The following is a 24127-nucleotide window of genomic DNA, read 5'->3' as shown; positions in this document are numbered from 1 at the left end:
ACAGCTCGATGATGTGAACACTGTCAATGAAAGTTCATTCATTTGACCACTGTCTATGACAGCACGGACATGTGACCACTGTCAATGACAGTTTAGTTATTTGACCACTGTCTATGAGAGCTCAGACAAGTGACCACTGTCAATGACAGTTCAATCATTTGACCACTGTCATTGACAGCTCAGTCATGTGAGCACTGTCAATGACAGCTTGATTTCTGTGCTGGAAGCATGAACTGAGCATGCTCTCAGCACAGAAACATCGACTGCCCAGCTACACATATGTGCAGTGTGTGGGAGTTAAAGCCCACCCTTCTGCCAAAGCACATTAGGGTTATGCGGGTGGCAACAGGTTAAAGCACTGCATGTCATAATTGCCATTTTTAAAATAAAATATGAATTTTTACTTTTTCATTCTTTGTTACATCTCAGTGCCACTGATCTCTAGCAGGCTGCTGGCAGCCACATCCTGTCTACATGCACTCCAGTGATAGCTGCATGGCATTTCTCAGGGTGGGTTTGCTGATAGAGACAATGGTGGGCCATGGCTGGGTCACATGTATTGAAATTGCTGCTAGCCCATGTGACTAGGTAACAACAGAGAAGCAGAGTTGGGTGACAGGGACAGAGAGTTGTCACTTTATAACAGGATATGCCATAATCTATCCTTCCTGTAAAACGCTGCACAAACTTTGATGTTTTATATATATATATATATATATATATATAAATAAAATGTAAATCCATATTTAAGTGATAGTTCACCAGAAAAAATGTAAAGGTGAACTTCTAAAGACATTAGGAGTACACGTTATTATGTTTCTAATCATCATTAGGAACATCCCGAGGAGGGCTTATGACCCTTGCTTTATACAACTAAGCACTGCTTACTAAAGTCCAAACCTTTGATATACTTGCACTCAATATTAGTGGTTCATCAAAAGCATGGATTCTGAGGAAGCAAATGCAGCAAAACACGTTGATCCTACGTGCTTATTGTGCATCTTACTGCTATTTGAATGTGATCACACGTTCATATCATCTTCAAAAGATGATTTGGTTTTAAAATATGAAGCGTGACTTCGTTTTTTAATGATAAACCAATAAAAGTATACATATTTTGTATTATTGTTGTTCGATGTGATATTAAAGATTTATCCTCCCGGTGGCTGACACATATAAAGTCCTATTTTTACTGGAGATATAAACAGGACTACCTGGTTTCACCGAATGCAGCTGTACTCTTTGGTTTTCTGTTAAAGGTGAACCCTTTTCAAACCCCCCTGGTGCCCCTTGTACTTATCTCTGGGGATGCTGATTGGTTAGTACCCATGCAGCCAGTCCAACAGTCTGGAGATTTGAAATCCCAACTCTTCTTCTTCTTCGCTGCGCAGCACTTACAGGATAGACCATAGCGATTCACTTTGGAGAAGCTAACAAATCAGATTCGATCTGAAATCACTGCATAAAGAAGGGATTTCAAATCCCCGAACCGCTGGACCAGTTTCATGGGCACTGACAGCTCAGTATCCCCAGGGATAAGTACAGGGGGTGGGGAGAGTAGATGGTGTTACTTCAACTTTCCATTTTTTCTGTAAAAGGTGAACTAGCCCTTTAAGTAATGATGTGAGCAAAATCTGCAAGGTCACCATCATGGACCTTTTCTTCTAAAAATGCTTTCAGCCTTGCTGTTATGTTGATTCAGTGGCTGAAAGAGAAGCAGTGCTTTGCTTATAATGGGCAACACACAGGGGCCCCCGGGCAATGGGGGATCATGGGGCCCCTGTGTCCTCGCCCACACTCAAAAAAGCCTATGAAAAAGCCAATGAAAGGTACCAGGGGCATCTCATGGGGTCCCCTACTGACCCCGCGCCCTCGGGCAGTACCCGAGTGCTCGAATGGTCAATCCGCCCCTGGCAGCACAACAGGTTTCCTTTAAATCCTCTTGGGGGTTTGGAGGGTCACATGACTCACCGCGCATGAAAGCATTGGCGCTTTGTGATTTGCTTACGGCACTGTCACATATCAGCAGGAAGATTGTTAATCCTAGTTACGTGTCAGCAGTAAATCTGTCTTGAGACTACATAGGGTTGTTTTTAGACATGTGTTTGTTTAGTTCCAAATCGAAATTTGGACAAATTTTTTGCTATTCGGAAATTCAGATGTATCCAAATTTGTAATGTAAATGAATCCTCCGAAATAAATAAGAGTTAGTTCTGGCCAGCTCAGTGGATTGCTTTAAAAAAGGCCTGGATTCTTTCTTAGATACACAGAATATAACTGGATACTAACATTTATAGGTAAAGTTGATCCAGGGAATATCCGATTGCCCCTCGGGGATCAGGAAGGAATGTTTTTCCTTGCAGGAGCAAATTGGATCATGCTTTGCTCGTTTTTTTTTGCCTTCCTCTGGATCAGCTGTGGGTATAGGATTATAACTTTTTTTTTTAATGGTTGAACTGGATGGACTGTTGTCTTTTTTCAACCACACTATGTAACTAAAACAAAATTCATCCAAAATAGCGAAATCTGAATTTGATTCGAATTTGAAAACAAATATGAAATGTAAACATATTTCAGTTCTTAGATGTAAAACATTTGGCAGCCGCATTCGATTTGAAAAATACATGGATTTGTATACCGTTTAGAATTTTCAAAATTTGGTCGTATTGAATTCAATTCAGTTGAACTGAATTTAATCCGACTGATTTTGGAAAATTTGAACCAAATTCTAAAACGAATAAACAAAACTAAACTAAACAAATTCCGAAAACAAATTTACTGAATTTTCACAAAACAAAATGATTAATCAAAATTAAATAGATTTTTTCGTTCTTTACTTGTCTAGTTGTTTTCTTGTGAAAGCAGTAATGGCAGCCTATATATTTTTCTCATTGCTTATTTTCTTGTAATGCTGATGCAACTTTACTGCTTTTATTCTGGAATTAATACAAACTAATTTAATGAATTTCACTAAACGAAATGATTAATTAACGAATCAAAATTAAATAGATTTTTTCATTCTTCACATGTCTAGTTGTTTTCTTGTGAAAGCAGGAGATAGTCAGCAATGGAAGCCTATATATTTTTCTCATTGCTTATTTTCTTTTAATGCTGATGCAAGTTTACTGCTTTTATTCTGGAATTAATACAAACAGATCAAGCGTGTTTCAAGAGATCTAGTTTTAATATGCGGAGAAAAAAAATCAAACTCAAAATTGGTTTTGCTTGCATAAACATAATATTTAAAAAAAAAGGCTATTATAATTGCTTGGTAACAGATTTAATGTATGACTTGACTTAACATGTAAGCTTTCCTTTATGAATAACACTGAAAAGAACTAAAAAGGCAGAGGTGACAAAATAACATATTTAAAAAATGACTACAAACAATTTATTTTAAAAGCTGGTAATAGAACTCTTCAACAACATGTTAGAGATATAGCAGGTTAGTAGACTGCGGTGGCATAGGAATAAAAGGTAGCCATGTTAGGGTGGGGCAGATGTCCGTATCCAACATGCTGGTTGTACAATTATTGTCTGCCAAGTGGACATCTGTGAATCACAGCTACCCCCCCCCATTCCAGGGTTCACATGTTGTAGACCAGTAGTCTCCAAACAGTTGTGGCCCCTTGCTTGCTTTTATCTGGCCCTTGGGGCACAATTTCATCTACTGATACCAACAATTGGGTATAATTCCCACCACTTACACCAGTAAAGGGCTCACAACTCCTTCCAATGACACCAATGATGGGGCACAATTCTTCCCACTGACACCAAACAATAGGGCATTATTTTTTTCCCACTGATGTCGGGACCATTTCTACTCCCACTGGCCGCAGTCCGGCCCTTGTAAAGTCTGAAGGACAGTAAACTGTCCCTTTGTTTAGAAAGTTTGGAGATCCCTGTTGTAGACCATTGTTTTAATGCCAGTAGAAGTATGACTTTACTGTTAGGGCTTGTTCACACTTGACTACATTTCTAACTATTATCAAACGCTCCTAAAGCTTTAGTATGGCTGTTAGACAGGCGTTAATGAGCTTGGGCATTGGGCTGGCTTTTTACAAGCGTTAAAAACGCTCCCCAAACACCCTATGTGCAGTTTTGAAGTGTTTTATAAGCATTTGACAAGCGTTAAAACCACACGACAAACTAAATAAAACTTTAATATTATTAACGCTCCGCAACCGCACCGTAAATGTCCCACAAACGCCTGTGAGTTTGAAGAGTGTCATCGTAGACTTGAATGGGAGGCATTGAAAGGCTTCAAACTCCTCCTGACTCGACATGAGGCTTCAGTTTTGAAGCGATGCCCATACTATCATTTGCATATTAGTTTGAGGAGCGTTAAAAATGCCTGCTTTCCATGGTCGTGTGAACTAGGCCTTAATGCCTTATAGTCTCTAATATATCACACAATCACTTTTGCATTAAAGATTACAGTGGTATGAAACTTGCAAAAAAAAAAAAAAAAAAAATTTCTCCCTGCAAGGTAAAGCCATTGGGGGTATTTACTAAAACTAGAGAGGGCAAAATCTGGTGCAGCTCTGCATAGAAACCAATCAGCTTCCAGATTTTATTGCCAAAGCTTAATTGAACAAGCTGAAATTAGAAGCTGATTGACTACCATGCACAGCTACACCAGATTCTGAGTGCTCCAGTTTTAGTAAACCTACCCCATAATGTGCTAGTATGCATCGTACACTAGCACATTATGAAAGCCTTACCTTTAAACAAAGCCCTCCAGCGGAACACTGTCACCATTGCAAAGGCTTCCATCTTCACCCAGGCTTCCTTCCCAGTTCGCATGCTGCTGCTGCTTGAATGGCTGAGCCACGATGACGTCACTCATGGACATGCACGCAGGAGTCTTGACTGCGGCAGAAAGCCCTGAGGGAATGGCACTGGTATGCCATTCATAGTGCATGCACTGGTGATGTTATCGGTTGCCGAGGGTTTACTACCACTTTAACATTGTTGGAATGACAATAGCTTAATCCAACTCTTCCATTAAACAAATATTCTATGAAAAATACTCTTACATACCATCAGAGGGACAAAAACCAACCATTACCGCTTCTCTTTTATCCTTTCATAGTCATCATTTCTGTGGCTCAGGGAATATCCACAGATGGAGGTTTTATTTGGAGAGCCAGCAATTTGCCCAGTTTCACACAGCATTTCACATTTGCTCTGTGTTCTAACTTGCTGTCCATGATGAAACAGCAGACGCTGCAAAGCACGTGGTCAGAATAGCACCAGTTGCACAGCTCCCGATGTACACAGAATGATGTCTTTTGGCACACTGACTTATGAAGGTCGGTGCTCCCTATGCATGCTGCCATCTGTTGGCGTGTTACAAAACTAGTCTCAAAACTTTTTGATACCACCTCATATAGAGGTTATGTCTGAGATGAGTCAACAGCATGTGATGGTATTTCCATAATTTACACTCAACATGTTGTGTGGACTACATATCTACGTCTTCAGGAGTATTTTGTTAAACATAGCATATAGGCTGCAAAATGCGTTGAGTAACAATGAAAGAGATACCACCACATGCATTTACTACATTAGGAACCAAGGAGCAGATGTTTTTGGTGGAGAAAGCAAACATATGAGGAAAAGAAGGGTTTGACATTTAACATTTTAGGGAAAGCAAAATTTAAGGGTCGCTTACAAAAGGCCACTAGATTTTTGCTGTCCATTATACATGAGGGCTATAGGTCATACTTAGCATTGGCGGCTTAGAAAATTGGAGCAGCATGCCAAACATTGGGACACTAAATGCTTTTCCCTTTTAACTATCAATCTAATTTTTTTTAACTATCAATCTAATTTTTTTTCTTTTGCAGCCCATAATGCTTTTTCCAGAAGAGTGCCTGTATCAATTAAGGTCTTGGACAGGAATGATAATGCTCCCGAATTTCCTGAGCCCTATGAGGCGGCTGTTTGTGAAAATGCACCAATGAACAAGGTATTGTTTCATTTACATTGTGGGATCATTTTTTTCTTATTTGATGTAAATGGCTTATTGCTTTATGTTTTTATTATTACTGTGGTCAGCCTGAAAGTTTTCATTTTAACATAGTATGTGTTTAGTTACTGTGACTACTAAAGTCCAAGTCAACATCCTAAAAGATCAAATCACAAAAGATTTTTTCAAATATTGTGAAATTTGTGTTGCGCTCCACTAATAACCAATTATTATTAATTATTAAATAAGTGTGTTAATATTCTTATGTGACCAAATCGCTTAAATAGTAAATTAAATATATAAATTGTGCCGCGCTCCTGTGTATAAATAATTACAATATTCACTATTTCAAATGACAATCCAAAGTAAAAAATGATATATATACTTATATCTCGTGTATAAAATAAAATAAAATACAATTATCTTCTGCTTATAACATCATAAATAAATACCGCATACTGTGCTGGTGACTATAATAAATAATGATAGTGATAAAACAATATATATAAAAATTGTGCTCATAGACAGTCCTCTTTCAATTTAAATTGTGATGGTGCAATGCCGCTCCCATAATCCACGTGCAGTGTGATTTTATTATGCGCTCACCTCAGGTTTTGCCTTATAAAAAGGCAAAACTAGCTTTTTGTCCTTATAGGACTGCTGGGATGATCCTCCTGCTTAGGATATTCCTGATGGCAAATGGAATGATTATGCTAGATCTTTTTTTTTTTTTTTTTTTTTTTTTTTTTAGATTTTATTAAGTTTTACTTCCATACAAAAAAAGAAGAACCATATGCTCATACAATTCACATTTATACAAATTCCATTGCTCTTAACCTTACCACCTATCCTCCCCCCCCCCCCATCTAAATACCCCGGTCCATATCCCTTTTCCTAATTTCTATTTCCTCCTGTATACTTCTACCTATATCCGTGTCCCTTCACCTCCTCACTCTGCTCCCTCATTCCACTTCTCCATTAGACCTCTCACCTTAAACTCCATACAGACCCAGATATATTTTAGATCTTTTAAAATCTGACCACTTATTCCACGCTTTCCTGAATGTTTCCATTTTATCCTCCTCCACGTGATACAACTCCTCCATCCTATATATGTTTTCAACTCTATTTATCCATTCACTTATTCTTGGAGACTCTGTGGCTTGCCAAAACTTGGGAATCAAACTCTTAGCTGCACTAAGTAAATGATAAAACACCCTATTTTCATGAAATTTCACTGAAGACTCAAAATTATAAAATGAACCTAACCACGGGTCCCTCTGTAGAGTTTTTTTTTTTTTTTTTTTTTTTTTTTTTTTTTAATTTAAATATTTATTAAATTTTTCATATTAATACAAAAACTCAAACAGGGAAGTAATTCTCATACAAGTATACATTTATAACATTTCTGTCTTTCCCTTACTTAAAACTCTTTTTTCTTTCCCATCCCACTACCCCTCCCTCCCACCCCTCTTCCCCCCTCTGCAGACTCTATCCCATTCTATTCTCTTGAGGCTTTTTAATGTTATGTTAACATCCTAGTTTATGTTTTCTTATATTTCTCTTTCAATCCTGCTCTTTCCCACTTTTCCCATCTCCTTAGATACACTCCCATTCTGTCTTCCTGCATATGATATGATCTTTCCATTCTACCTATCTGGTTTACTCTATTAATCCAGTCCACCTCCTTCGGTACCTCGACTTTCCGCCAAAACTTGGGTATCAACCCTTTCGCTGCATTCAAGAAGTACCAAATACCTGAATCTTTATATTTATTTACAGATGTCTCCACAACGTGTAGAAGACACGTCGTTGGATCTAATCCTATGTCAATTTCCGTTATTTCTTTAATCAACTTGACTATTGTCTTCCAAAAAGCCTGGATTTTCGGACATTCCCACCATATGTGAAACACCGTGCCTATATCTCCACATCCTCTCCAACACATATTTGAACTTTCCCCATTCATCTTGTGTTCAACACTTGGTGTGATGTGCCATCGTGTCACAAACTTATAATTAACCTCCACCTCTCTCATACTAACATTATCGTGTATCAATCTAAACATCTTTCTCTGTCTATCCTCATCAAGCTCAACTCCCATATCTCTTTCCCATTTTGTCATAAAATTTAACTTTGTGTTTGTGTCTAATTCTGTGAGAATTCTATACACTTTTGATACACCGTGCTTCCCATCCCTTCGTGTCTCCAGCAACCTTTCAAACATATTCCACTCCTGTTTTATTCTCAAAGGTTTCGGTAGTTTTCCAATAAAACTTTTCAATTGATGGTATTTCCACTCATCCATTCTAAAAAAAATGTCTCCCTTCTTCTCTATTAACTCTTTAAGTGATCTCAGTTCCCCCTCCACCAATACATCTCTCAATTGGGTGTCTTCCTTTCTGAACCATCTCCCCGAAATCCTGTTCCTTCCCGGAGGAAAGTACTCAGAATTCGTGAGAGGCATTAATGTTGAATTAAATTCCCATTTCATATTTTTATGTAAATTGTCCCATACCCTAAAGACATTTAAAGTGTAAATACTTGTGCTTTCTTTGATTCCCCTAAACTGTGGTGGGACCCATATCATCTGACTCAGTCCAATTCCACTAAGCTCATTCTCTATTGTTACCCAACTTTTCCCCTTATGGTTAAATGTCCAGTCATATATTCTTGCCAAAACCACTGCTTTATAATATCTCTTGACATCTGGTAAACCCAATCCCCCTTTCTCTTTAGTCCTACTCAATGTTTCATATGCTATTCTAGGTTTTTTATTCTTCCATATGTATCTTGTTAACATTTTTTTCATTATCTTAAAGAAGGCTTCTGGAATTTTAATTGGTACCATTTGAAATCTATACAGTATTTTAGGCATAATTACCATTTTGACTAAGTTTATACGTCCTATCCAGGATGGATTTCCTCCTTCTAGTCTTTTTAAATCTTCCCTGATCTCATTAATCAAAGAGATATAATTTACTCTATACAAATGTTTGGGTGAGGCAGTGATTTTTATTCCTAGGTATTTTATCTCTTTTTCTCTCCAAATAAAGGGGAATTCTTTTTGTAATTTTTCTTTTTCATTCTTTGATATATTAATATTCAGGATCTCTGTTTTCGTTGGGTTAATTTTTAAATTTGATAGTTCACCGTACTCCTTCAGAATCTTCATTATATTTGGGAGAGTTATTCTGGGATTCCCCACATAGAACAATAAATCGTCCGCAAAGGCCGCTACTCTATGTTCTTTGGATTCTATCTGAATTCCCTTTACCGATCCACTATTTCTTATTATTGACAGCAGAGGTTCGAGTGACAATACATATAGCAGGGGAGACAGAGGACAGCCCTGTCTTGTACCATTTGACATTCCAATGGGTTCTGATCTCTCCCCATTTACCGTGATGATTGCAGTAGGCTCCCTATATAGTTTACTTATCCACTCTCGCATTCTATCTCCTAACCCCAGCACTTTTAAGTTGTCCATCATAAAGCCCCAGTCCACTCTATCAAATGCCTTCTCCGCATCAATTGACAAGAGCACCACCGGGGCTTTCCCTCTTCTACTCTTCTGAATAAGCATCAGGGTTCTCAAGCCATTATCTCTACCTTCTCTCCCCGGTACAAAGCCCACCTGATCTCCGTGGATCCATTCAGGCATCAGATCTCTCAACCTGTTTGCTAACACCTTTGCATACAGTTTAGTGTCTGTGTTCAATAATGAGATAGGTCTATAGCTGGAGCACTGCGATGGGTCCTTTCCCTCCTTATGAATAAGTACTACATGTGCCTGTAGGGATTCTCTCCTCATTTCCATCCCATCTCCCAGTGCATTCATATATTTCTCCAGTTTGGGTAACAATACTTCACTAAATTTCTTATAGTACCTAACTGTATAGCCATCCGGACCTGGACTTTTTCCCCCTCCTGTACTTCTTAATGCTATTTTAATTTCTTCCTGGGAGATTTCTACGTCTAGGGAGTTCAACTGTGCTTCACTTAGTTTTGGTAATCCCGCTTTTTTTAAGTATGTCATCTTTTTTTCCTTAATTCCCTCTTGGATTTCCTTTAGAGGGTCTTGGGGGCTAATATTATATAACTTTTTATAATACTCCGTAAACACTTTAATAATCTCTTTATTTGAGTGGGCCAGCTCCCCCTTTGAACTTTTTATCTTTTCTATATAATTCCTATTTTTCTTTTTATTCAAAGCTCTCATTAAATATCTTCCTGGTCTGTCTCCCCATCTATACCTCTCATTCAAAACCCTGTTGTATACTCTTCTCTTCTCCTCATCCATCAACCTCTCTAACTCCTCTTTTTTATCCAGTAAGTTCTGTCTCGTATCTTTTGTTATTTTCTTCTTATGGATCTGCTCCAAGTCTAATATTTCTTTTAAGAGCCCACTGACCTTCTCTCTTCTTTCCTTTTTCTTCCTTGCTCCAGCCGCAATCAAGATTCCTCTTATGAATACCTTATGACTTTCCCAGACTGTAGCTATCGATACTTCCTCTGTTTCATTCTCCTTAAAGTATTCTTTAATCTCTTTCTCGATTTTCTGAACTACATCCTCATCCAGAAGAAGGGCCTCATTTAACCTCCACCCTAATCCTCCCGTCCACCTTCTTCCCCATCTCAACTTCATCACGACCGGAGCATGGTCCGAGAACGTCCTTGTCTCTATGTCAATTTTTACCAGGTGATCTATTAGTTGATGGTCTATTAAGATGTAATCTAATCTCGAGTATATCTCATGTGCATTCGAGAAGAAGGTATAGTCTCTGTCTTTCATATGTCTTATTCTCCAAGTATCCACTAGTTGATATTCATGCATCACTTTTTTCATAGCTCTCAGAGCCCTACTCCCCTCTCTTTGCACAGGAGAGGTATTATCTTTTTGTGGGTCCATACAAAAGTTTAGGTCTCCAGCTACTATCAAACGCCCTTTTTTAAAGTCCATTAATTTTTTCGACAAGCCCTTCATATACTTCTCCGAGTTTTTATTGGGACAATATATATTGGCTAAAGTACAGTCAATCCCCTGGAGTCTACCTTTTAAGAATAAGAACCTCCCCTCCGGGTCGGTTCTTCTATCCTCCAACTCAAATCTCATGTTCTTTGCCACACCTATTGCGACCCCTTTTGCTCTTTTAATTGGGGAATCTGCGTAGTACCATGTTGGATAGTATTTGGATTTCAATTTCACGTTTGCCTCTATCTCGAAATGCGTCTCTTGTAAAAATACCACTGACGTAGCCCTATGATGTAACTCTTTAAACAACCTAAATCTCTTCCCTGGGCAACTCAGCCCGTTCACATTATAGGTTATAAACTGTAATTCTTCCATCTTTCCCAATTAAGTCCATCTCTCTTCCAGTTTGCCTCTTCCTCTTCATCTCTTCTGTCCTGCAGAGTATTGACCCAATACCTCCTCTCCTCCCTTCCACCCACCCAACTCTCTTCCCCTCCCCCCTCCCTCCCTCCCCACGTCCCCCTACCCCTCCCATCCCCCCTTCTTTTTTCCCTACCCGTTTTTAGGCCTATAATCTGCCTACAAATCATTTGTGGATCTATTTCCACCATTGATTTAAAGTTTAGGGCATCAGCTCCGCCTATGTACGGTTCACCTCTCCTCCAACCGCCCCGATTCCCTCTCTCTGTCAAAAAGTCTTTACTCTTTACCTCCCTGCCTTAATCGGAGCCTCCAAGCGGGTCTCGGCATCCGGAGGGGGAAGACTAGGGGCGAGAGGGAGAAGTAAGAGAGAGAGAAGAGAAAAAAAAAAAAAAAAAAAAAAAGAAAAATTCGTTTTCTACTTAATTCTCCCTCTCCTCCTCCTCCACCCCCGATGCCTCCCTCAGCCCGACCTGTTGCCAGTCCTCTTTTCTTTTAACATTTATGTTTCCTTTATCTTCTTCCTCTTCTTCCCAGCCAGCTATCTTCATTCTTTGCAAGTCCAGTCTATCACAAAAATCTCTTAAATCATCCGGAAATCTCAAATACGCTGTGACCCCATTTTTCCAGCCAATCAGAAATGCTGAGGTACCCCATCTATACTGCACATTCTGTTTTCTCATTTGCTCCAACAGGGGTTTCAGGGATCGCCTTCTCCTTAGGGTCTCTACTGTTAAGTCCGCATAGATTTGGATAGTCAAGTCTCCATACTTAACTAATGGTCTTCCCTTGGTCTTCTTCCAGATCTCATCTTTGGCCCCAAAATTTTGGAACTGGACAATTATGTCCCTCGATCTTTCCTTCTCAGTAGCCCGTTTGAACTTTCCTACCCTAAACACTCCATCCAGGTCGATCCCATCAGATTCCGGTTTATCTCTTATGGAGTTTAGGATTTTTTTAACTAGTTCATATAGTATTTCCCCTTTAGCAGTCTCTGGGATTCCTCGTATTCTAAGATTACTCCTTCTTTCTTTATTTTCTTGAACTTCCATCCTATAGGTCATTTTTTTCTGGTTATTTTCTAATTGGCTTATTTTTTCCTTTAAATTATCTATTTTCTGGGCCTGGGTTTTAACTTTCTTCTCCGTTTCTTCCATTCTCAATAGAAGGTGACCTAAATCATTTCGAATAGCTGTCATTTCGTGTTTTATCGTTTTTTCCAGATTTTGAAACATTTCTGCCATCTCCTTCTTATTTGGTAGTTGTAGTTCACCTTCTGGTTCTTTTTTTCCCAAGCCCTCTACTATTTGTTGACTACCGCTGCTATTTATGCCCAATGATAACCTAGGGCTATTTCCTGAACTAATGTCCATTTCCCCCTTTGCACCTTGGGCCCTTTCTGGTGTAGTATTTCCATAAGATGTAAATTTCTTTATAGTTCCTGTTTGGGCCCCTTTGGGCCCTGCTCCCTTGGAACCTTTGTTCTTCATATCCTCTATATATCTTGATAGCCTTGCAGTTTTTCCTATTTCCTTTACTCTCCTGGGACACCTGGACCTCCTTTCTTCTTCTTTTCTAACCCCTGGGAATCCTCCCCTCTTTAACCCCCTTGGACGCCTGTATCACTCAGGGGTTCACCATGCAATAGGCCCCCAACAGTTTTCACTCACCCTTCCCCTCTCCGGACGGTGGTTCCAGGCTTATGTGGAGGGCCTTCACTGCTGCTCAGTCCTGGGGGGGATTCCTCGGGGTATCCGATATTCAGTTTCTTTCTTTCCACCTCCTTTCTCTCTCCTTGAGGATGGTCTTGGGGAAGAAGAATAGCTGTCCTAATATTTATGGGTCTCCTTGACCCAGGATTAAACATCCGGCCAGGGGGATAAAGGAAACTATAAGGTGGCAACACTTTATTTCATTAGAGCACCGAGCACCGACCAGCCTCTTCTCTCCCACCGAGGTCTTCCTCAGCTGGTCCCTTTCTCCTGCTTCACTCCTCCACTGGCCGCACAGCTTTCCAGTCCTGTAACACAGGGGGAGCCGACTTGTCACTGCCGCTCTGACAGGGAGCCGGCCGGCGTCTCTGTCTCCCAGTGATGCCTTGCGGCGAGCAGCGTGCTCACACCGCCCTGCTTCGTCTCCCCGGCAACCCGACAGCCGCCCTGGAGTCTCCGCATCGAGATCACCTTCTGGAGGTCCGTGTCCGCTCCCCTCTCTCCTCCACGCGCCAGTCTCTCTCCGCTTGGAGCCCTCCTCAAGCAGGCAGGGCTTCACTCCATGAGGGTCTCGGAAGGTTAGTTTGGAGGTTATCGGAGAGCACTCACATCGTGCTCTCCGACGCCGCCATGTTTAGGCTCCGCCCCCCACGTAACCGGGGTCCCTCTGTAGAGTAATCCCCAGATTATGCTAGATCTTAATCCACCTGGGATCTCTGGAGTGATTAAGCCTGCTGCTGATCAGGATTTGATGGCTGGATGGATTTTTTGCTTTTTCCTCCAAAGGTCTCTTTCCTCCTATACTAATTTCTCTCCAATATATCACAGAATGATTGTATGAAGAAACAAAAACATCATAGTGCTTTATCCTTTTAAAATTAAGGCTTTATTTGCTGCTGCAAGTTCCATACAGTGTTTTTAGGATTGGCTCAGAGTAAGGCAGTTTCAGCCTGTCCTGCGGTTTCTGCTATGCTTGCCGTGCTGTGCTGTGTCCGAGACAACGTCGTGACATCAGAGCCCCTCCCCTACGCGTTACGTCACCGGGTCACGTGACTTCATCAGGGGGATATCCCTAGCTTAAATAGTAACCATATATATCATGACGTGATCCTCCAAAAAACATATACTAATTTTTAAATTACCGTGAACCATTAATTCTTGTGCAATCTCAAAACAACAAAAATTATATAATTTAAATGAAATGAAATTAAATCTTCATTCCAAACAAAATATATAGAATCAATTAAAAAGTCCACTTCGTGATAAGTTCTCATAAAGTGCTCCTTCTCCAATGTGCGCTCCCCTTATTTTTTGACCAAACCGTTAAGTGAGGTCAAAAACAGCTTGTGTCCCTTTAAATGGACTTGTGGGTGATTTTCAGGCTGTATCCTTATCCCAGATGAATGGATGGATAGATGAGTGTAGTGATACTCTTTTTTCAGCAGGGGGTCTTCATGTCATCCAGAGCCCTGGTTTCCTGGATTATGGTGAATGGATGGATTTCTCCCTCTCTCCTCCAGGGGGTCTTCCACTTCCTACTGATCCTCTCCTTATCTCTCCATATGTGTTGGTAGCATGTAACCTCCTCTTGCACTTCTTTTATGACTCTGGCCTGTGTCTGTGGCTGGTCTGTCTTTGAGAAACATTGTTCCCTAGGATATCTCTAAGTTTTAGTTGGTTTTTAACTTGCAAAAATCTCTGTGCAAGCATGGTGTTGACTATTCTTTTTCTTTGGAAAAACTGAAACAAGAACATGTCCTGCTAACACTCCCTGGCTAGGTTGAACCAAAAACTTGCTCTATGGGCCCTGACAGCGCTGTGATGGGTTTGAGGTTTTGGCAATGGCTCATTGTCCATTATTCTCTATGGTCAATCAGCCATTTTATAGCTAGCCTTGGAAATATTAGTTTCAGATCTTATCATTAGGTCAAAATGCATGTGTTTTTATGGGTATACCAAAATCTGATATTAGTTGGGGTGGCTTTAAACATGACATTGGTAGTGGGATACCATGTACTGTATGCAGAAGCGACCACTCTCAATTTTGCTCATTGAGCTGCTTATATAGCAATGTGATCTCCTTATTTTTCTTTATGCAGAGGGCAGCGGTGGACTGACCATTTGGAAACTCGGGCACTGCCCAAGGACTCGGGGTCAGTAGGGGGCCCCATGAGATGCCCCTGGTACCTTTTTCATAGGTTTTTTTGAGTTTGGGCAAAGACACAGGGGCCCGATGATCCCCTATTGCCCGGGGCCCCATGAGTTGTCAGTCCGCCCCTGGTAGAGGGTGTAGTTATTTTTTTTTTATGTATTTATAGTAGCTTAGTTTATTTTCAATTTGCCATTTATTTATTTATTTATTTATTTTACTTACTGTAAAGCAGGGGTGTCCAAACCACAGCCCACAAGCTGTACGCAGCCCAAGGTGGCTAGGAATGAGGCCTAACACAAATCGAAAACTTGCTTAAAAATTTTAATTTTTTTGAAATTGTTTGTAAAAATGTGTTTACACATAGCTAACACATGTGGCAAAGAAAAAATCTACAGTGTCCCAATTTTATCTTCCCAAAGAAAAAATTCCCACCTTTCACAATCATGCCTTATTCATGTCATCAGTTTTTGGCAGCACTAACATTTGCAAGCAACTATTTGCATGGATGAAGCACACGAAGGGCAAAATTAAAACCAAAATATCTGATGAGCACCTTGAGAATTCATTGAGAATTGCTACTATATCCATAGAACCAGATATTGATGTGTTAGTTTATCAAAAACAGTGTCAAAGATCGCACTAGTTTTATGCTGCCCTATTTTAAAAAATATTACCAAAAATGAAGTTTGATTACTCAGGTATATTATCTATTAGCCCCGGTTCACATGTATGCGAATTGGATGCTCTTTGAACCGCATCTGATTTGCATGACATGTGAACCAAACTAGCTTTCTATGGAGCCAGTTTACTTACGTGCAGGCCGGCCGCAGTACGTTTTTAACCTCCCTAGCGGTATTCCCGAGTGTAGCTCGGGGTAAAATGTCAGTGCCAAAAGCGGTAACCCCGAGCTACACTCGGGCTTACCATGCGGCGCTGCATAGGGAGTCCCTGCAGCACTTACCTTGTCCTTCGCTCCCGCAATGTGTTCCCTGCAGCATCCCCGTCCATCTCCTCCGGCAGATGCCGGCATCCAGCTTCTGTGTTCCGGTCCCTGTGACATCGGGACGTACGGGCGCCGGCGGCGGCAGGAAATTTGAAAGTGACACTGAAAACGATTTTGCGACTTTGCTCAGCAATGTGCGAACTTAGTGCTATATTTCAAATTTCAGTGTTTTCGGTTTGATTATATTATTGAATTAAATGTATTATTATTATATTATTATTTTTTATGATTATTTATTAAATTATAATTTATGATTTCGTGTTTCAAATTTTATCATATCCGGAATGTTTAATAGACTCTTGTTCGGACAGATTTCAGTGAGTTATTCCTAAAAATTACAGCCTACAATAAAAAAACTACTTATTTCCATGCAAAATAATGGTACCGCTTTCAGCACCAAAAATCTGAAATAATCAGACCGCTAGGGAGGTTAAAGGTATGATTTTCAGTCCAGGTGTGATTTAAAGTGTCACACACTTTAAAAATTTACACCTGAACCACTGAATAAAACCACTCCGGACTCCTTACTATAACCGGCTCCGCACATATGTGAACATGGTCCAACAGTGATCCATAACTTGTGACTTGACTGACTTTTCTGCCCATCAGCTATACTTACTGTTAGTGTATTTTTTGTGTGGCCCAAGACAATTCCTCTTCTACCAATGTGGCCCAGGAAGGTCAGAAGATTGGACACCCCAGCTGTAAAGTAAACCAGTAAGATTAATGAGGGCCCATTTTTTGGCAAAAGAAGACATGCAGGTCCAGGGTGGCTGAAATTATTATTATACAGTATTTATATAGCGCTGAAAGGTTTTCTCAGCTCTGTACATTATAGTGGGGGACAGAACATGAGACAATACAGTAACAAAACAAAACACAAGGGGTTCAAGGGCCCTGCTCTTTCAAGCTTATAATCTTGGAGAAAGGGGATAGTGGTACAGGAGGAGATAGCTGTGGGGGATGGAGTGGTAGGAGGAGTGGAGGAGATCGGCTGTTAGGTGAGGGCGGGGTAGGCTTCCCTGAAGAGATGGGTTTTCAGGGTGCGCCTAAAGGTGAGGAGGGTAGGTGACAGTCTGATGGATTGGGGTAGTGAGTTCCAGAGGATGGGGGAAGTCCTGGAGAAGTCCTGCAGTCGGGCGTGGGAGGTGGAAACCAGGGAGCTAGAAAGTAGGAGGTCTTGTGGGGAGTGAAGATTACGGGTAGGGTGGTATTTGGGTATCAGGTCGGTGAGGTAGTTTGGGGCAGCATTATGAATGGGTTTGTATGTCTGTGTTAGTAGTTTGAATTTAATGCGTTGGGCAATCGGGAGCCAGTGGAGGGAATGACAGAGGGGGGTGGCAGAAGCGGAGCGGTTGGTAAGGTGGATGAGTCTGGCCACTGAGGTCAGGATAGACTGAAGCGGGGATAGTCTGTGATGAGGTAGGCCGGTGAGAAGGGAGTTGCAGTAGTCCAGACGTGAGATAATAAGGGAGTGAACGAGTTGTTTAGTAGTGTCTGGGGTTAAGAACGAACGTATTTTGGAGATTTTGCAGAGGTGGAGCCTGCATGAGTTTGCCAACGATTGCACATGGGGTTGGAAGGACGGGTTTGAGTCTAGAGCAGGGGTGGGCAAACTTTTTGACTTGAGGGCCACAATGGGTTCATATATTGGACCCGGGGGCCGAACCAAGAGTAGATGAATGATGTGTATGTGTCATCCATAGTAAGTATAGTAATATTCCCCCATAGTAAGCATAGTAATTAATCCCCCATATAGTAATTCATCCCCCATAGTAATTCATCCCCCATATAGTAATTCATCCCCCATATAGTAATTCATCCCCCATAGTAATTCATCCCCCATATAGTAATTCATCCCCCATATAGTAATTCATCCCCCATAGTAATTCATCCCCCATATAGTAATTCATCCCCCATATAGTAATTCATCCCCCATATAGTAATTCATCCCCCATAGTAATTCATCCCCCATATAGTAATTCATCCCCCATATAGTAATTCATCCACCATATAGTAATTCATCCCCCATATAGTAATTCATCCCCCATATAGTAATTCATCCCCCATAGTAATTCATCCCCCATATAGTAATTCATCCCCCCTATAGTAATTCATTCCCCATATTAAGTCCCCAAGTCCCCCCTGTGTCAATTCACTTACCTTTGCTCCGCGCGTTCCTCTCGCCGTCTTCCCGCGCCGTTCCGGTGTAGCATGAAAATCTGTCTCCTATGAGGATCTGTCCCCCTCGATGTATCTGCGCATGTGCCAGTTTCAGGCATTAGCAGCCGATCAGCGATCTCCGGCACATGCGCAGATACGTCGAGGGGGACAGATCCTCATAGGAGACAGATTTTCATGCTACACCGGTCTTCAGGGCGGACTGTGAGAGGAGCCTAGCGGGAGCCTAGCTCCGGGGGCCGGATTAAAAGGTCTGCCGGGCTGTATACGGCCCGCGGGCCGTAGTTTGCCCATTGCTGGTCTAGAGTGACACCTAGGACTTTGGCTTGCGGGGTGGGACTGATGGTGGCATTGTTGGTCGTGATGCACATTTCACCCTTACCACCAACCAAAACCACCAAAAACTCTGCTTTACTTTTCTTATTTCACAGTGTTGAATTATTGCATATCATCCAAATTGTCCTGAAATAAGGAAAATGATCTCTTTTTTGTTCATCCCAACCTAAGAGTCATTAGAGGAGTTCTTGCGTATTTAGTATGCAGCAAAGACCATTCATTTTGCTGCAATTCATGCAGCTTGAAGTACAAAAATAAATCAAGAAGGCTTTGTTATGCCTTCTTACAGAAAGCATGCAACAGAACATCGAGACCATCTGAAACTGAAACAGAAAACAACATTGTTTAATCTTTCAAATCAGTCAGTCCTAAGGCCCCATGTACACTGCAGCTGATAAACTCACATTTAGGAGCTTTTCTGCTTTTTTGTCAACAGCCCCTGAACGCTCCCTAATGTTTTCCTATGTGTCCATGTACACATAGTCGTTCACAGTCGTTTACAGGCAGTTGAGTTTACAGTCGATTTTTTGAACGCACCAAACTTGTGTTCAGGAGTAGATTTTATCAGCGTTTTAAACGCCAACCGCTTGTAAACACGGCTAACCGCATTTATAAGTGTTTGTGTTTGGAAAATGTTTTTAACAATTCCATTTCCAGACGCTGTCCAGAGACTTTTTTTTTCATCATAAAAAATGTATGCAAAGCGTTTTCCCGGTACTCAAATGGACCCGGTACACCATACTTTGAGGTTTCAAATACTGCTCTCTCTGCTTCTGCTCTCTCTATTTCTCTCAAAATGTCTGAAATAGTTAATTTTTTACTGTTTTTCAGTGCATTCTGGGCATTTTGGAAGGTCTTCTGAGGTTATTTATTTATTTATTTATTTCAGGTACTTATATAGCGCCGTCAATTTACGCAGCACTTTACATATATATTGTACATTCACATCAGCCCCTAACCCTCAAGGGGTGTACAAATATAAAGTCCCTAACTCACACTCATACATAGTTTAAAAAACTCTTCTAAACGCAAACCCTTATAAACGCACATACACGCGGTATGCAAACGCGGCTAAACAGACGTTTTTTAACCTACGTTTTCCAGCAGTTAGTTTCCATCGTTCAGAAGTGTCCCGTGTACATGGAGCCTAAATCATTGTGTGTGTCTGTGCTAATTTGGGTGTTCCAGTTTCTGAATATACTTGCTTGGCTCCGGAGCAAGATTTTTAAATTGGTATTTTTAGATAAAAACGATTGCTCCCTCAACTGTTAACCTGTTGATAAGTTACATTTCCGTATATCATTTTGCAGCTAAAGTCTTCAGGAATATATAACACCCTCTCCCTTTGGGTTTAATTATTGTAAGTGTTGGTTTGTACTATAATAATGAGTTCCAAGGTGCCATAATCTTTTTTGGAAGGAAGTAACTGCAACCCTCAGTAGACGTAATGCTGCCCAAATTAGACATCAAAAGAACGAAAGCTGAACTCTGAGATTTGCTATGTAAATATAAAACATCTCTACTGATGTCTGTCTCATGTGTGGCTGCTGCTATGTTCAGGAACACTCTTCATTTTTTTCAGCTGGTACAGAACTATAAATGCCGAACATCTGGAGCTGAGACTTACAGTTTTTGCTTCAGCACAACTCTGATAGTACAGCTGTGAATACGTAACATTTTGGAATTTTACAAATAGTACAAGAACAGATAAATGAAGTGTGACCAAAAAAAGGTGAACAGAGGCAAAAATTGTTGAGGCATACTTGAGTGTTAGGCTTATGTACACGGCACGTTTGGAAAACGCTTCTGAACGATGGAAACTGACAGCTAGAAAACGTAGGTTAAAAAACATCTGTTTTTGCATACCGCGTTTATGCGTGTTTAACCTCCTCGGCGGTCTGATTATTTCCGATTTTTGTGCTGAAAGCGGTACCATTTTTTTGCATGGAAATATGTAGTTTTTTTATTGTAGGCTGTAATTTTTAGGAATAACTCACTGAAATCTGTCAGAACAAGAGTCTAGTAAACATTCCGGATAGGATAAAACTTGAAACACAAAATCATAAATTACAATTTATTAAATAATCATAAAAAATAATAATATAATAATAATATATTTAATTCAATAATATAATCAAACCAAAAACACTGAAATTTGAAATATAGCGCTAAGTTCGCACATCACTGAAATCAAAGTCGCAAAATCATTTTCATTGTCTGATGACGAATTTCCCCACGAATCATTATCACTCAATTCTGCAAGTGGTTCTAATTTACTGAAAATGAAAACGATTTTGCGACTAAGCTCAGTGGTGTGTGAACTTGGCGCTATATTTCAAATTTAAGTGTTTTTGGTTTGATTACATTATTGAATTAAATTTATTATTATTTTAATATTATTTTTTATGATTATTTATTATATTATAACTTAGGATTTTGTGTTTCAAATTTTATCATACCTGGGATGTTTACTAGACTTGTTCGGACAGATTTCATTGAGTTATTCCTAAGAATTACAGGCCTACAATAAAAAAACGACATATTTCCATACAAAAAAAGTACTGCTTTGAGCACAGAAATACTGACATAATCAGACCGCTAGGGAGGTTAACATGCTGTCCCACAACCGCAACAGTGTGAACCTAGCCTTGCACCCCGGTCGTACTGGGTGCAACTTGCCTTGCGATTTGCATGCCATGTGACTTGCAAATCATATGCCAAGTCGCACCCTATTGTCCGCAATTGGTCAAATCTGTACGGTTCCGACTTGGTCGGAGCCGCACTGATGTCTAAAGTAGTACATGCACTAGTTTCCATATGATTTGCATAGACATCTGTGTCAGATGTCTTGCAAATTACACCTGAAAGCGGCATGTCCCCTGATTTTGAGTGAAGTCGTCCGATTTAAAAGTTGTTCTTGATGTTCCCGGGGTATAAGTGCTTATGTTCTTTATCTAGTTTTGTTTATTGATAACAACAATAATATTACATCGCAGCATCAATAATTTTTTGCTTGCTTTTTTCCTAGAATGTTTTAAAAATAACAGCAATTGATAAAGACGACACAGCCAATGGAGCTCGATTCTCATTCAACTTTCCGCAAGAACATGCGCATACGAATTCAAATTTTACCTTAAGAGACCATAGAGGTTGGTATTAGCAAATGATAAATTGCATAAATGAGCTAATGTTTTACAACAAAGTATGTTTCCATCCCTACATGATGCTCATTCAAGTACCAATAAGTAATAATCAGTCCTCATGCACACTGGACGTTTTTACAGTGGCTTTTTTTGGCTTTTGACATTTTTTTTCTACAGCCAGTAAACCCCCCAGCATGTTATCCTATGTGTCCACGCAGACATAGACTGTAATCAACGTTTTTTGGCTGGGACGTTTTTTGGCTGGAAAAAAAATCCAGGACTAGTGGGTTTCTAGAGGAGTGTTTTAGCTGTAAAAACACCCTGACACTGAAAAATTTTGAAAAACATGGCAAAACGTGGTAAAATGCAGGAAATTGGCGTTTTTGGACTTTTATTAAAAAATAATTTTGTTTGGTAAAAAAAATGCTAAAAATGCAAACACAGAAAAACGAGGGAAAACGTCGCTAATCGCAGCAAAACGCTAATGCAAAAACGCTAAAAAAGGTGAAGAACTCACATTTTTTACGTGAATTTACACAGCTAACGTTACCAGCATTATCAAAATGCCCCGCGTACATGGAGCCTCAAGGGTGATAATAATATGGGAGCATGATTACTCCCTTTAAAGTGAACCTGTAATTTGCCTATGCAAAACAAATGGTTTACGCTAATGTCCGCCCCAGCATAGACATAACTTCTCCCAGTGGGAGGGAAAAAAAATAGCCGGAACTTTCACGTGCCTCTTTGTCCCCTTTGTCCCACCTGACAGTGCTCAGACACCCAATGCTCTCATATTGGATGAAAGTTCTAAGTCCAAACCAGGCCTCAAGTTATCACTTTTCACATGGCTCCTGCATATGAATGGACATGGCAATAAAGTGATCATTTGAAAACACGAAAGAATATCAGAAGCACTCCAGTGAGCTCCTCTTGGTGTAATGTTTAGCATGTTTTTAAATAGTTGATGAATTGACTGCATACAGCAGTGTCTCCACCCAAGAACCAACCTTCCTTGATGTAGTTCACTGGACTGTGAAAGGAGAAGCAGCACAGAATTCATCTATTTGTCACTCTTCTCTCTCCTTCTGTATACGTTTCTTGATAGCACATGACCACTGCAGTATGTAAGAAGGGCTTCATGGTTGGGTGAATTTGTCTCCATTACACAAAATCCTACCCCGCTCCAGTCCTGCTAGAATAGTATCCCTACTGCTATGGCCTCTTTGTCCTTTTTGTCCCACCTGACAGTGCTCAGACACCCAACACTCTCACATTGAATGAAAGTCCTAAGTCCAAACCAGGCCCCAAGTTATCACTTTTCACATGGCTCCTGCATATGAATAGACAATAAAATGATCCTTTGAAAACATGAAAGAATATCAAAAGCCCTCCAGTGAGCTCCTCTTGGCGTAATGTTTAACATATTTTTAAATAGCTGATGAATTGACTGCATACAGCAGTGTCTCCACCCAAGAACCAACCTTCCTTGATGTAGTTCACTGGACAGTGAAAGGAGAAGCAGCACAGAATTCATCTCTTTATCACTCTTCTCTCTCCTTCTGTATACGTTTCTTGATAGCACATGACCACTGCAGTATGTAAGAGGGGCTTCATGGTTGGGTGAATTTGGTGCCATTACACAAATCCCTACCCCACTCCAGTCCTGTTAGAATAGTATCCCTACCGCTGAGGCCTCTTTGTCCCCTTTGTCCCACCTGACAGTACTCAGACACCAAACGTTCTCACATTGGATGAAAGTCCCAAGCCCAAACCAGGTCCCAAGTTATCACTTTTCACATGGCTCCTGCATATGAATGGACATGGCAATAAAGTGTTCCTTTGAAAACATGAAAGAATATCAGAAGCACTCCAGTGAGCTCCTCTTAGAATAATTTTTAACATGTTTTTAAATAGTTGATGAATTGACTGCATACAGCAGTGTCTCCACACAAGAACCAACCTTTCTTGATGTAGTTCACTGGACAGTGAAAGGAGAAGCAGCACAGAACTCATCTGTTTGTCACTCCTCTCTCCTTCTGTATATATTTCTTGATAGCACATGACCACTGCAGTATGTAAGAGGGGCTTCATGGTTGGGTGAATTTGTCTCCATTACACAAATCCCTACCCTGCTCCAGTCCTGCTAGAACAGTATCCCTACTACTGAGCCCGAACCCTCTGCTATCTTGCGCCCTGCTCCTTGCTGTTGGCATCCCTGTAACATTCCTAGC

The 24127-nt window shown here is 40.5% G+C and overlaps 1 protein-coding gene across 1 annotated transcript in view; it reads left to right on the top strand.

The window, feature by feature from the left end:
* CDH11 (cadherin 11) overlaps positions 1 to 24127 on the top strand; it is a 230552-nt gene that overhangs the window by 192171 nt on the left and 14254 nt on the right. Inside the window, exons 9-10 of the mRNA XM_089689825.1 lie at positions 5853 to 5974; positions 21782 to 21902. Coding sequence (XP_089545951.1) covers positions 5853 to 5974; positions 21782 to 21902 — 243 coding nt within the window. The remainder of the gene's footprint in view (positions 1 to 5852; positions 5975 to 21781; positions 21903 to 24127) is intronic.

Source organism: Staurois parvus, unplaced genomic scaffold, assembly GCF_062004578.1.
Source record: "Staurois parvus isolate SC_StPar_1 unplaced genomic scaffold, SC_StPar_1.0 ptg000498l, whole genome shotgun sequence".
Lineage (NCBI taxonomy): Eukaryota > Metazoa > Chordata > Amphibia > Anura > Ranidae > Staurois > Staurois parvus.
Note: the sequence above shows the minus strand (reverse complement) of the source record. Positions and strands in the feature narration are given on the sequence as shown.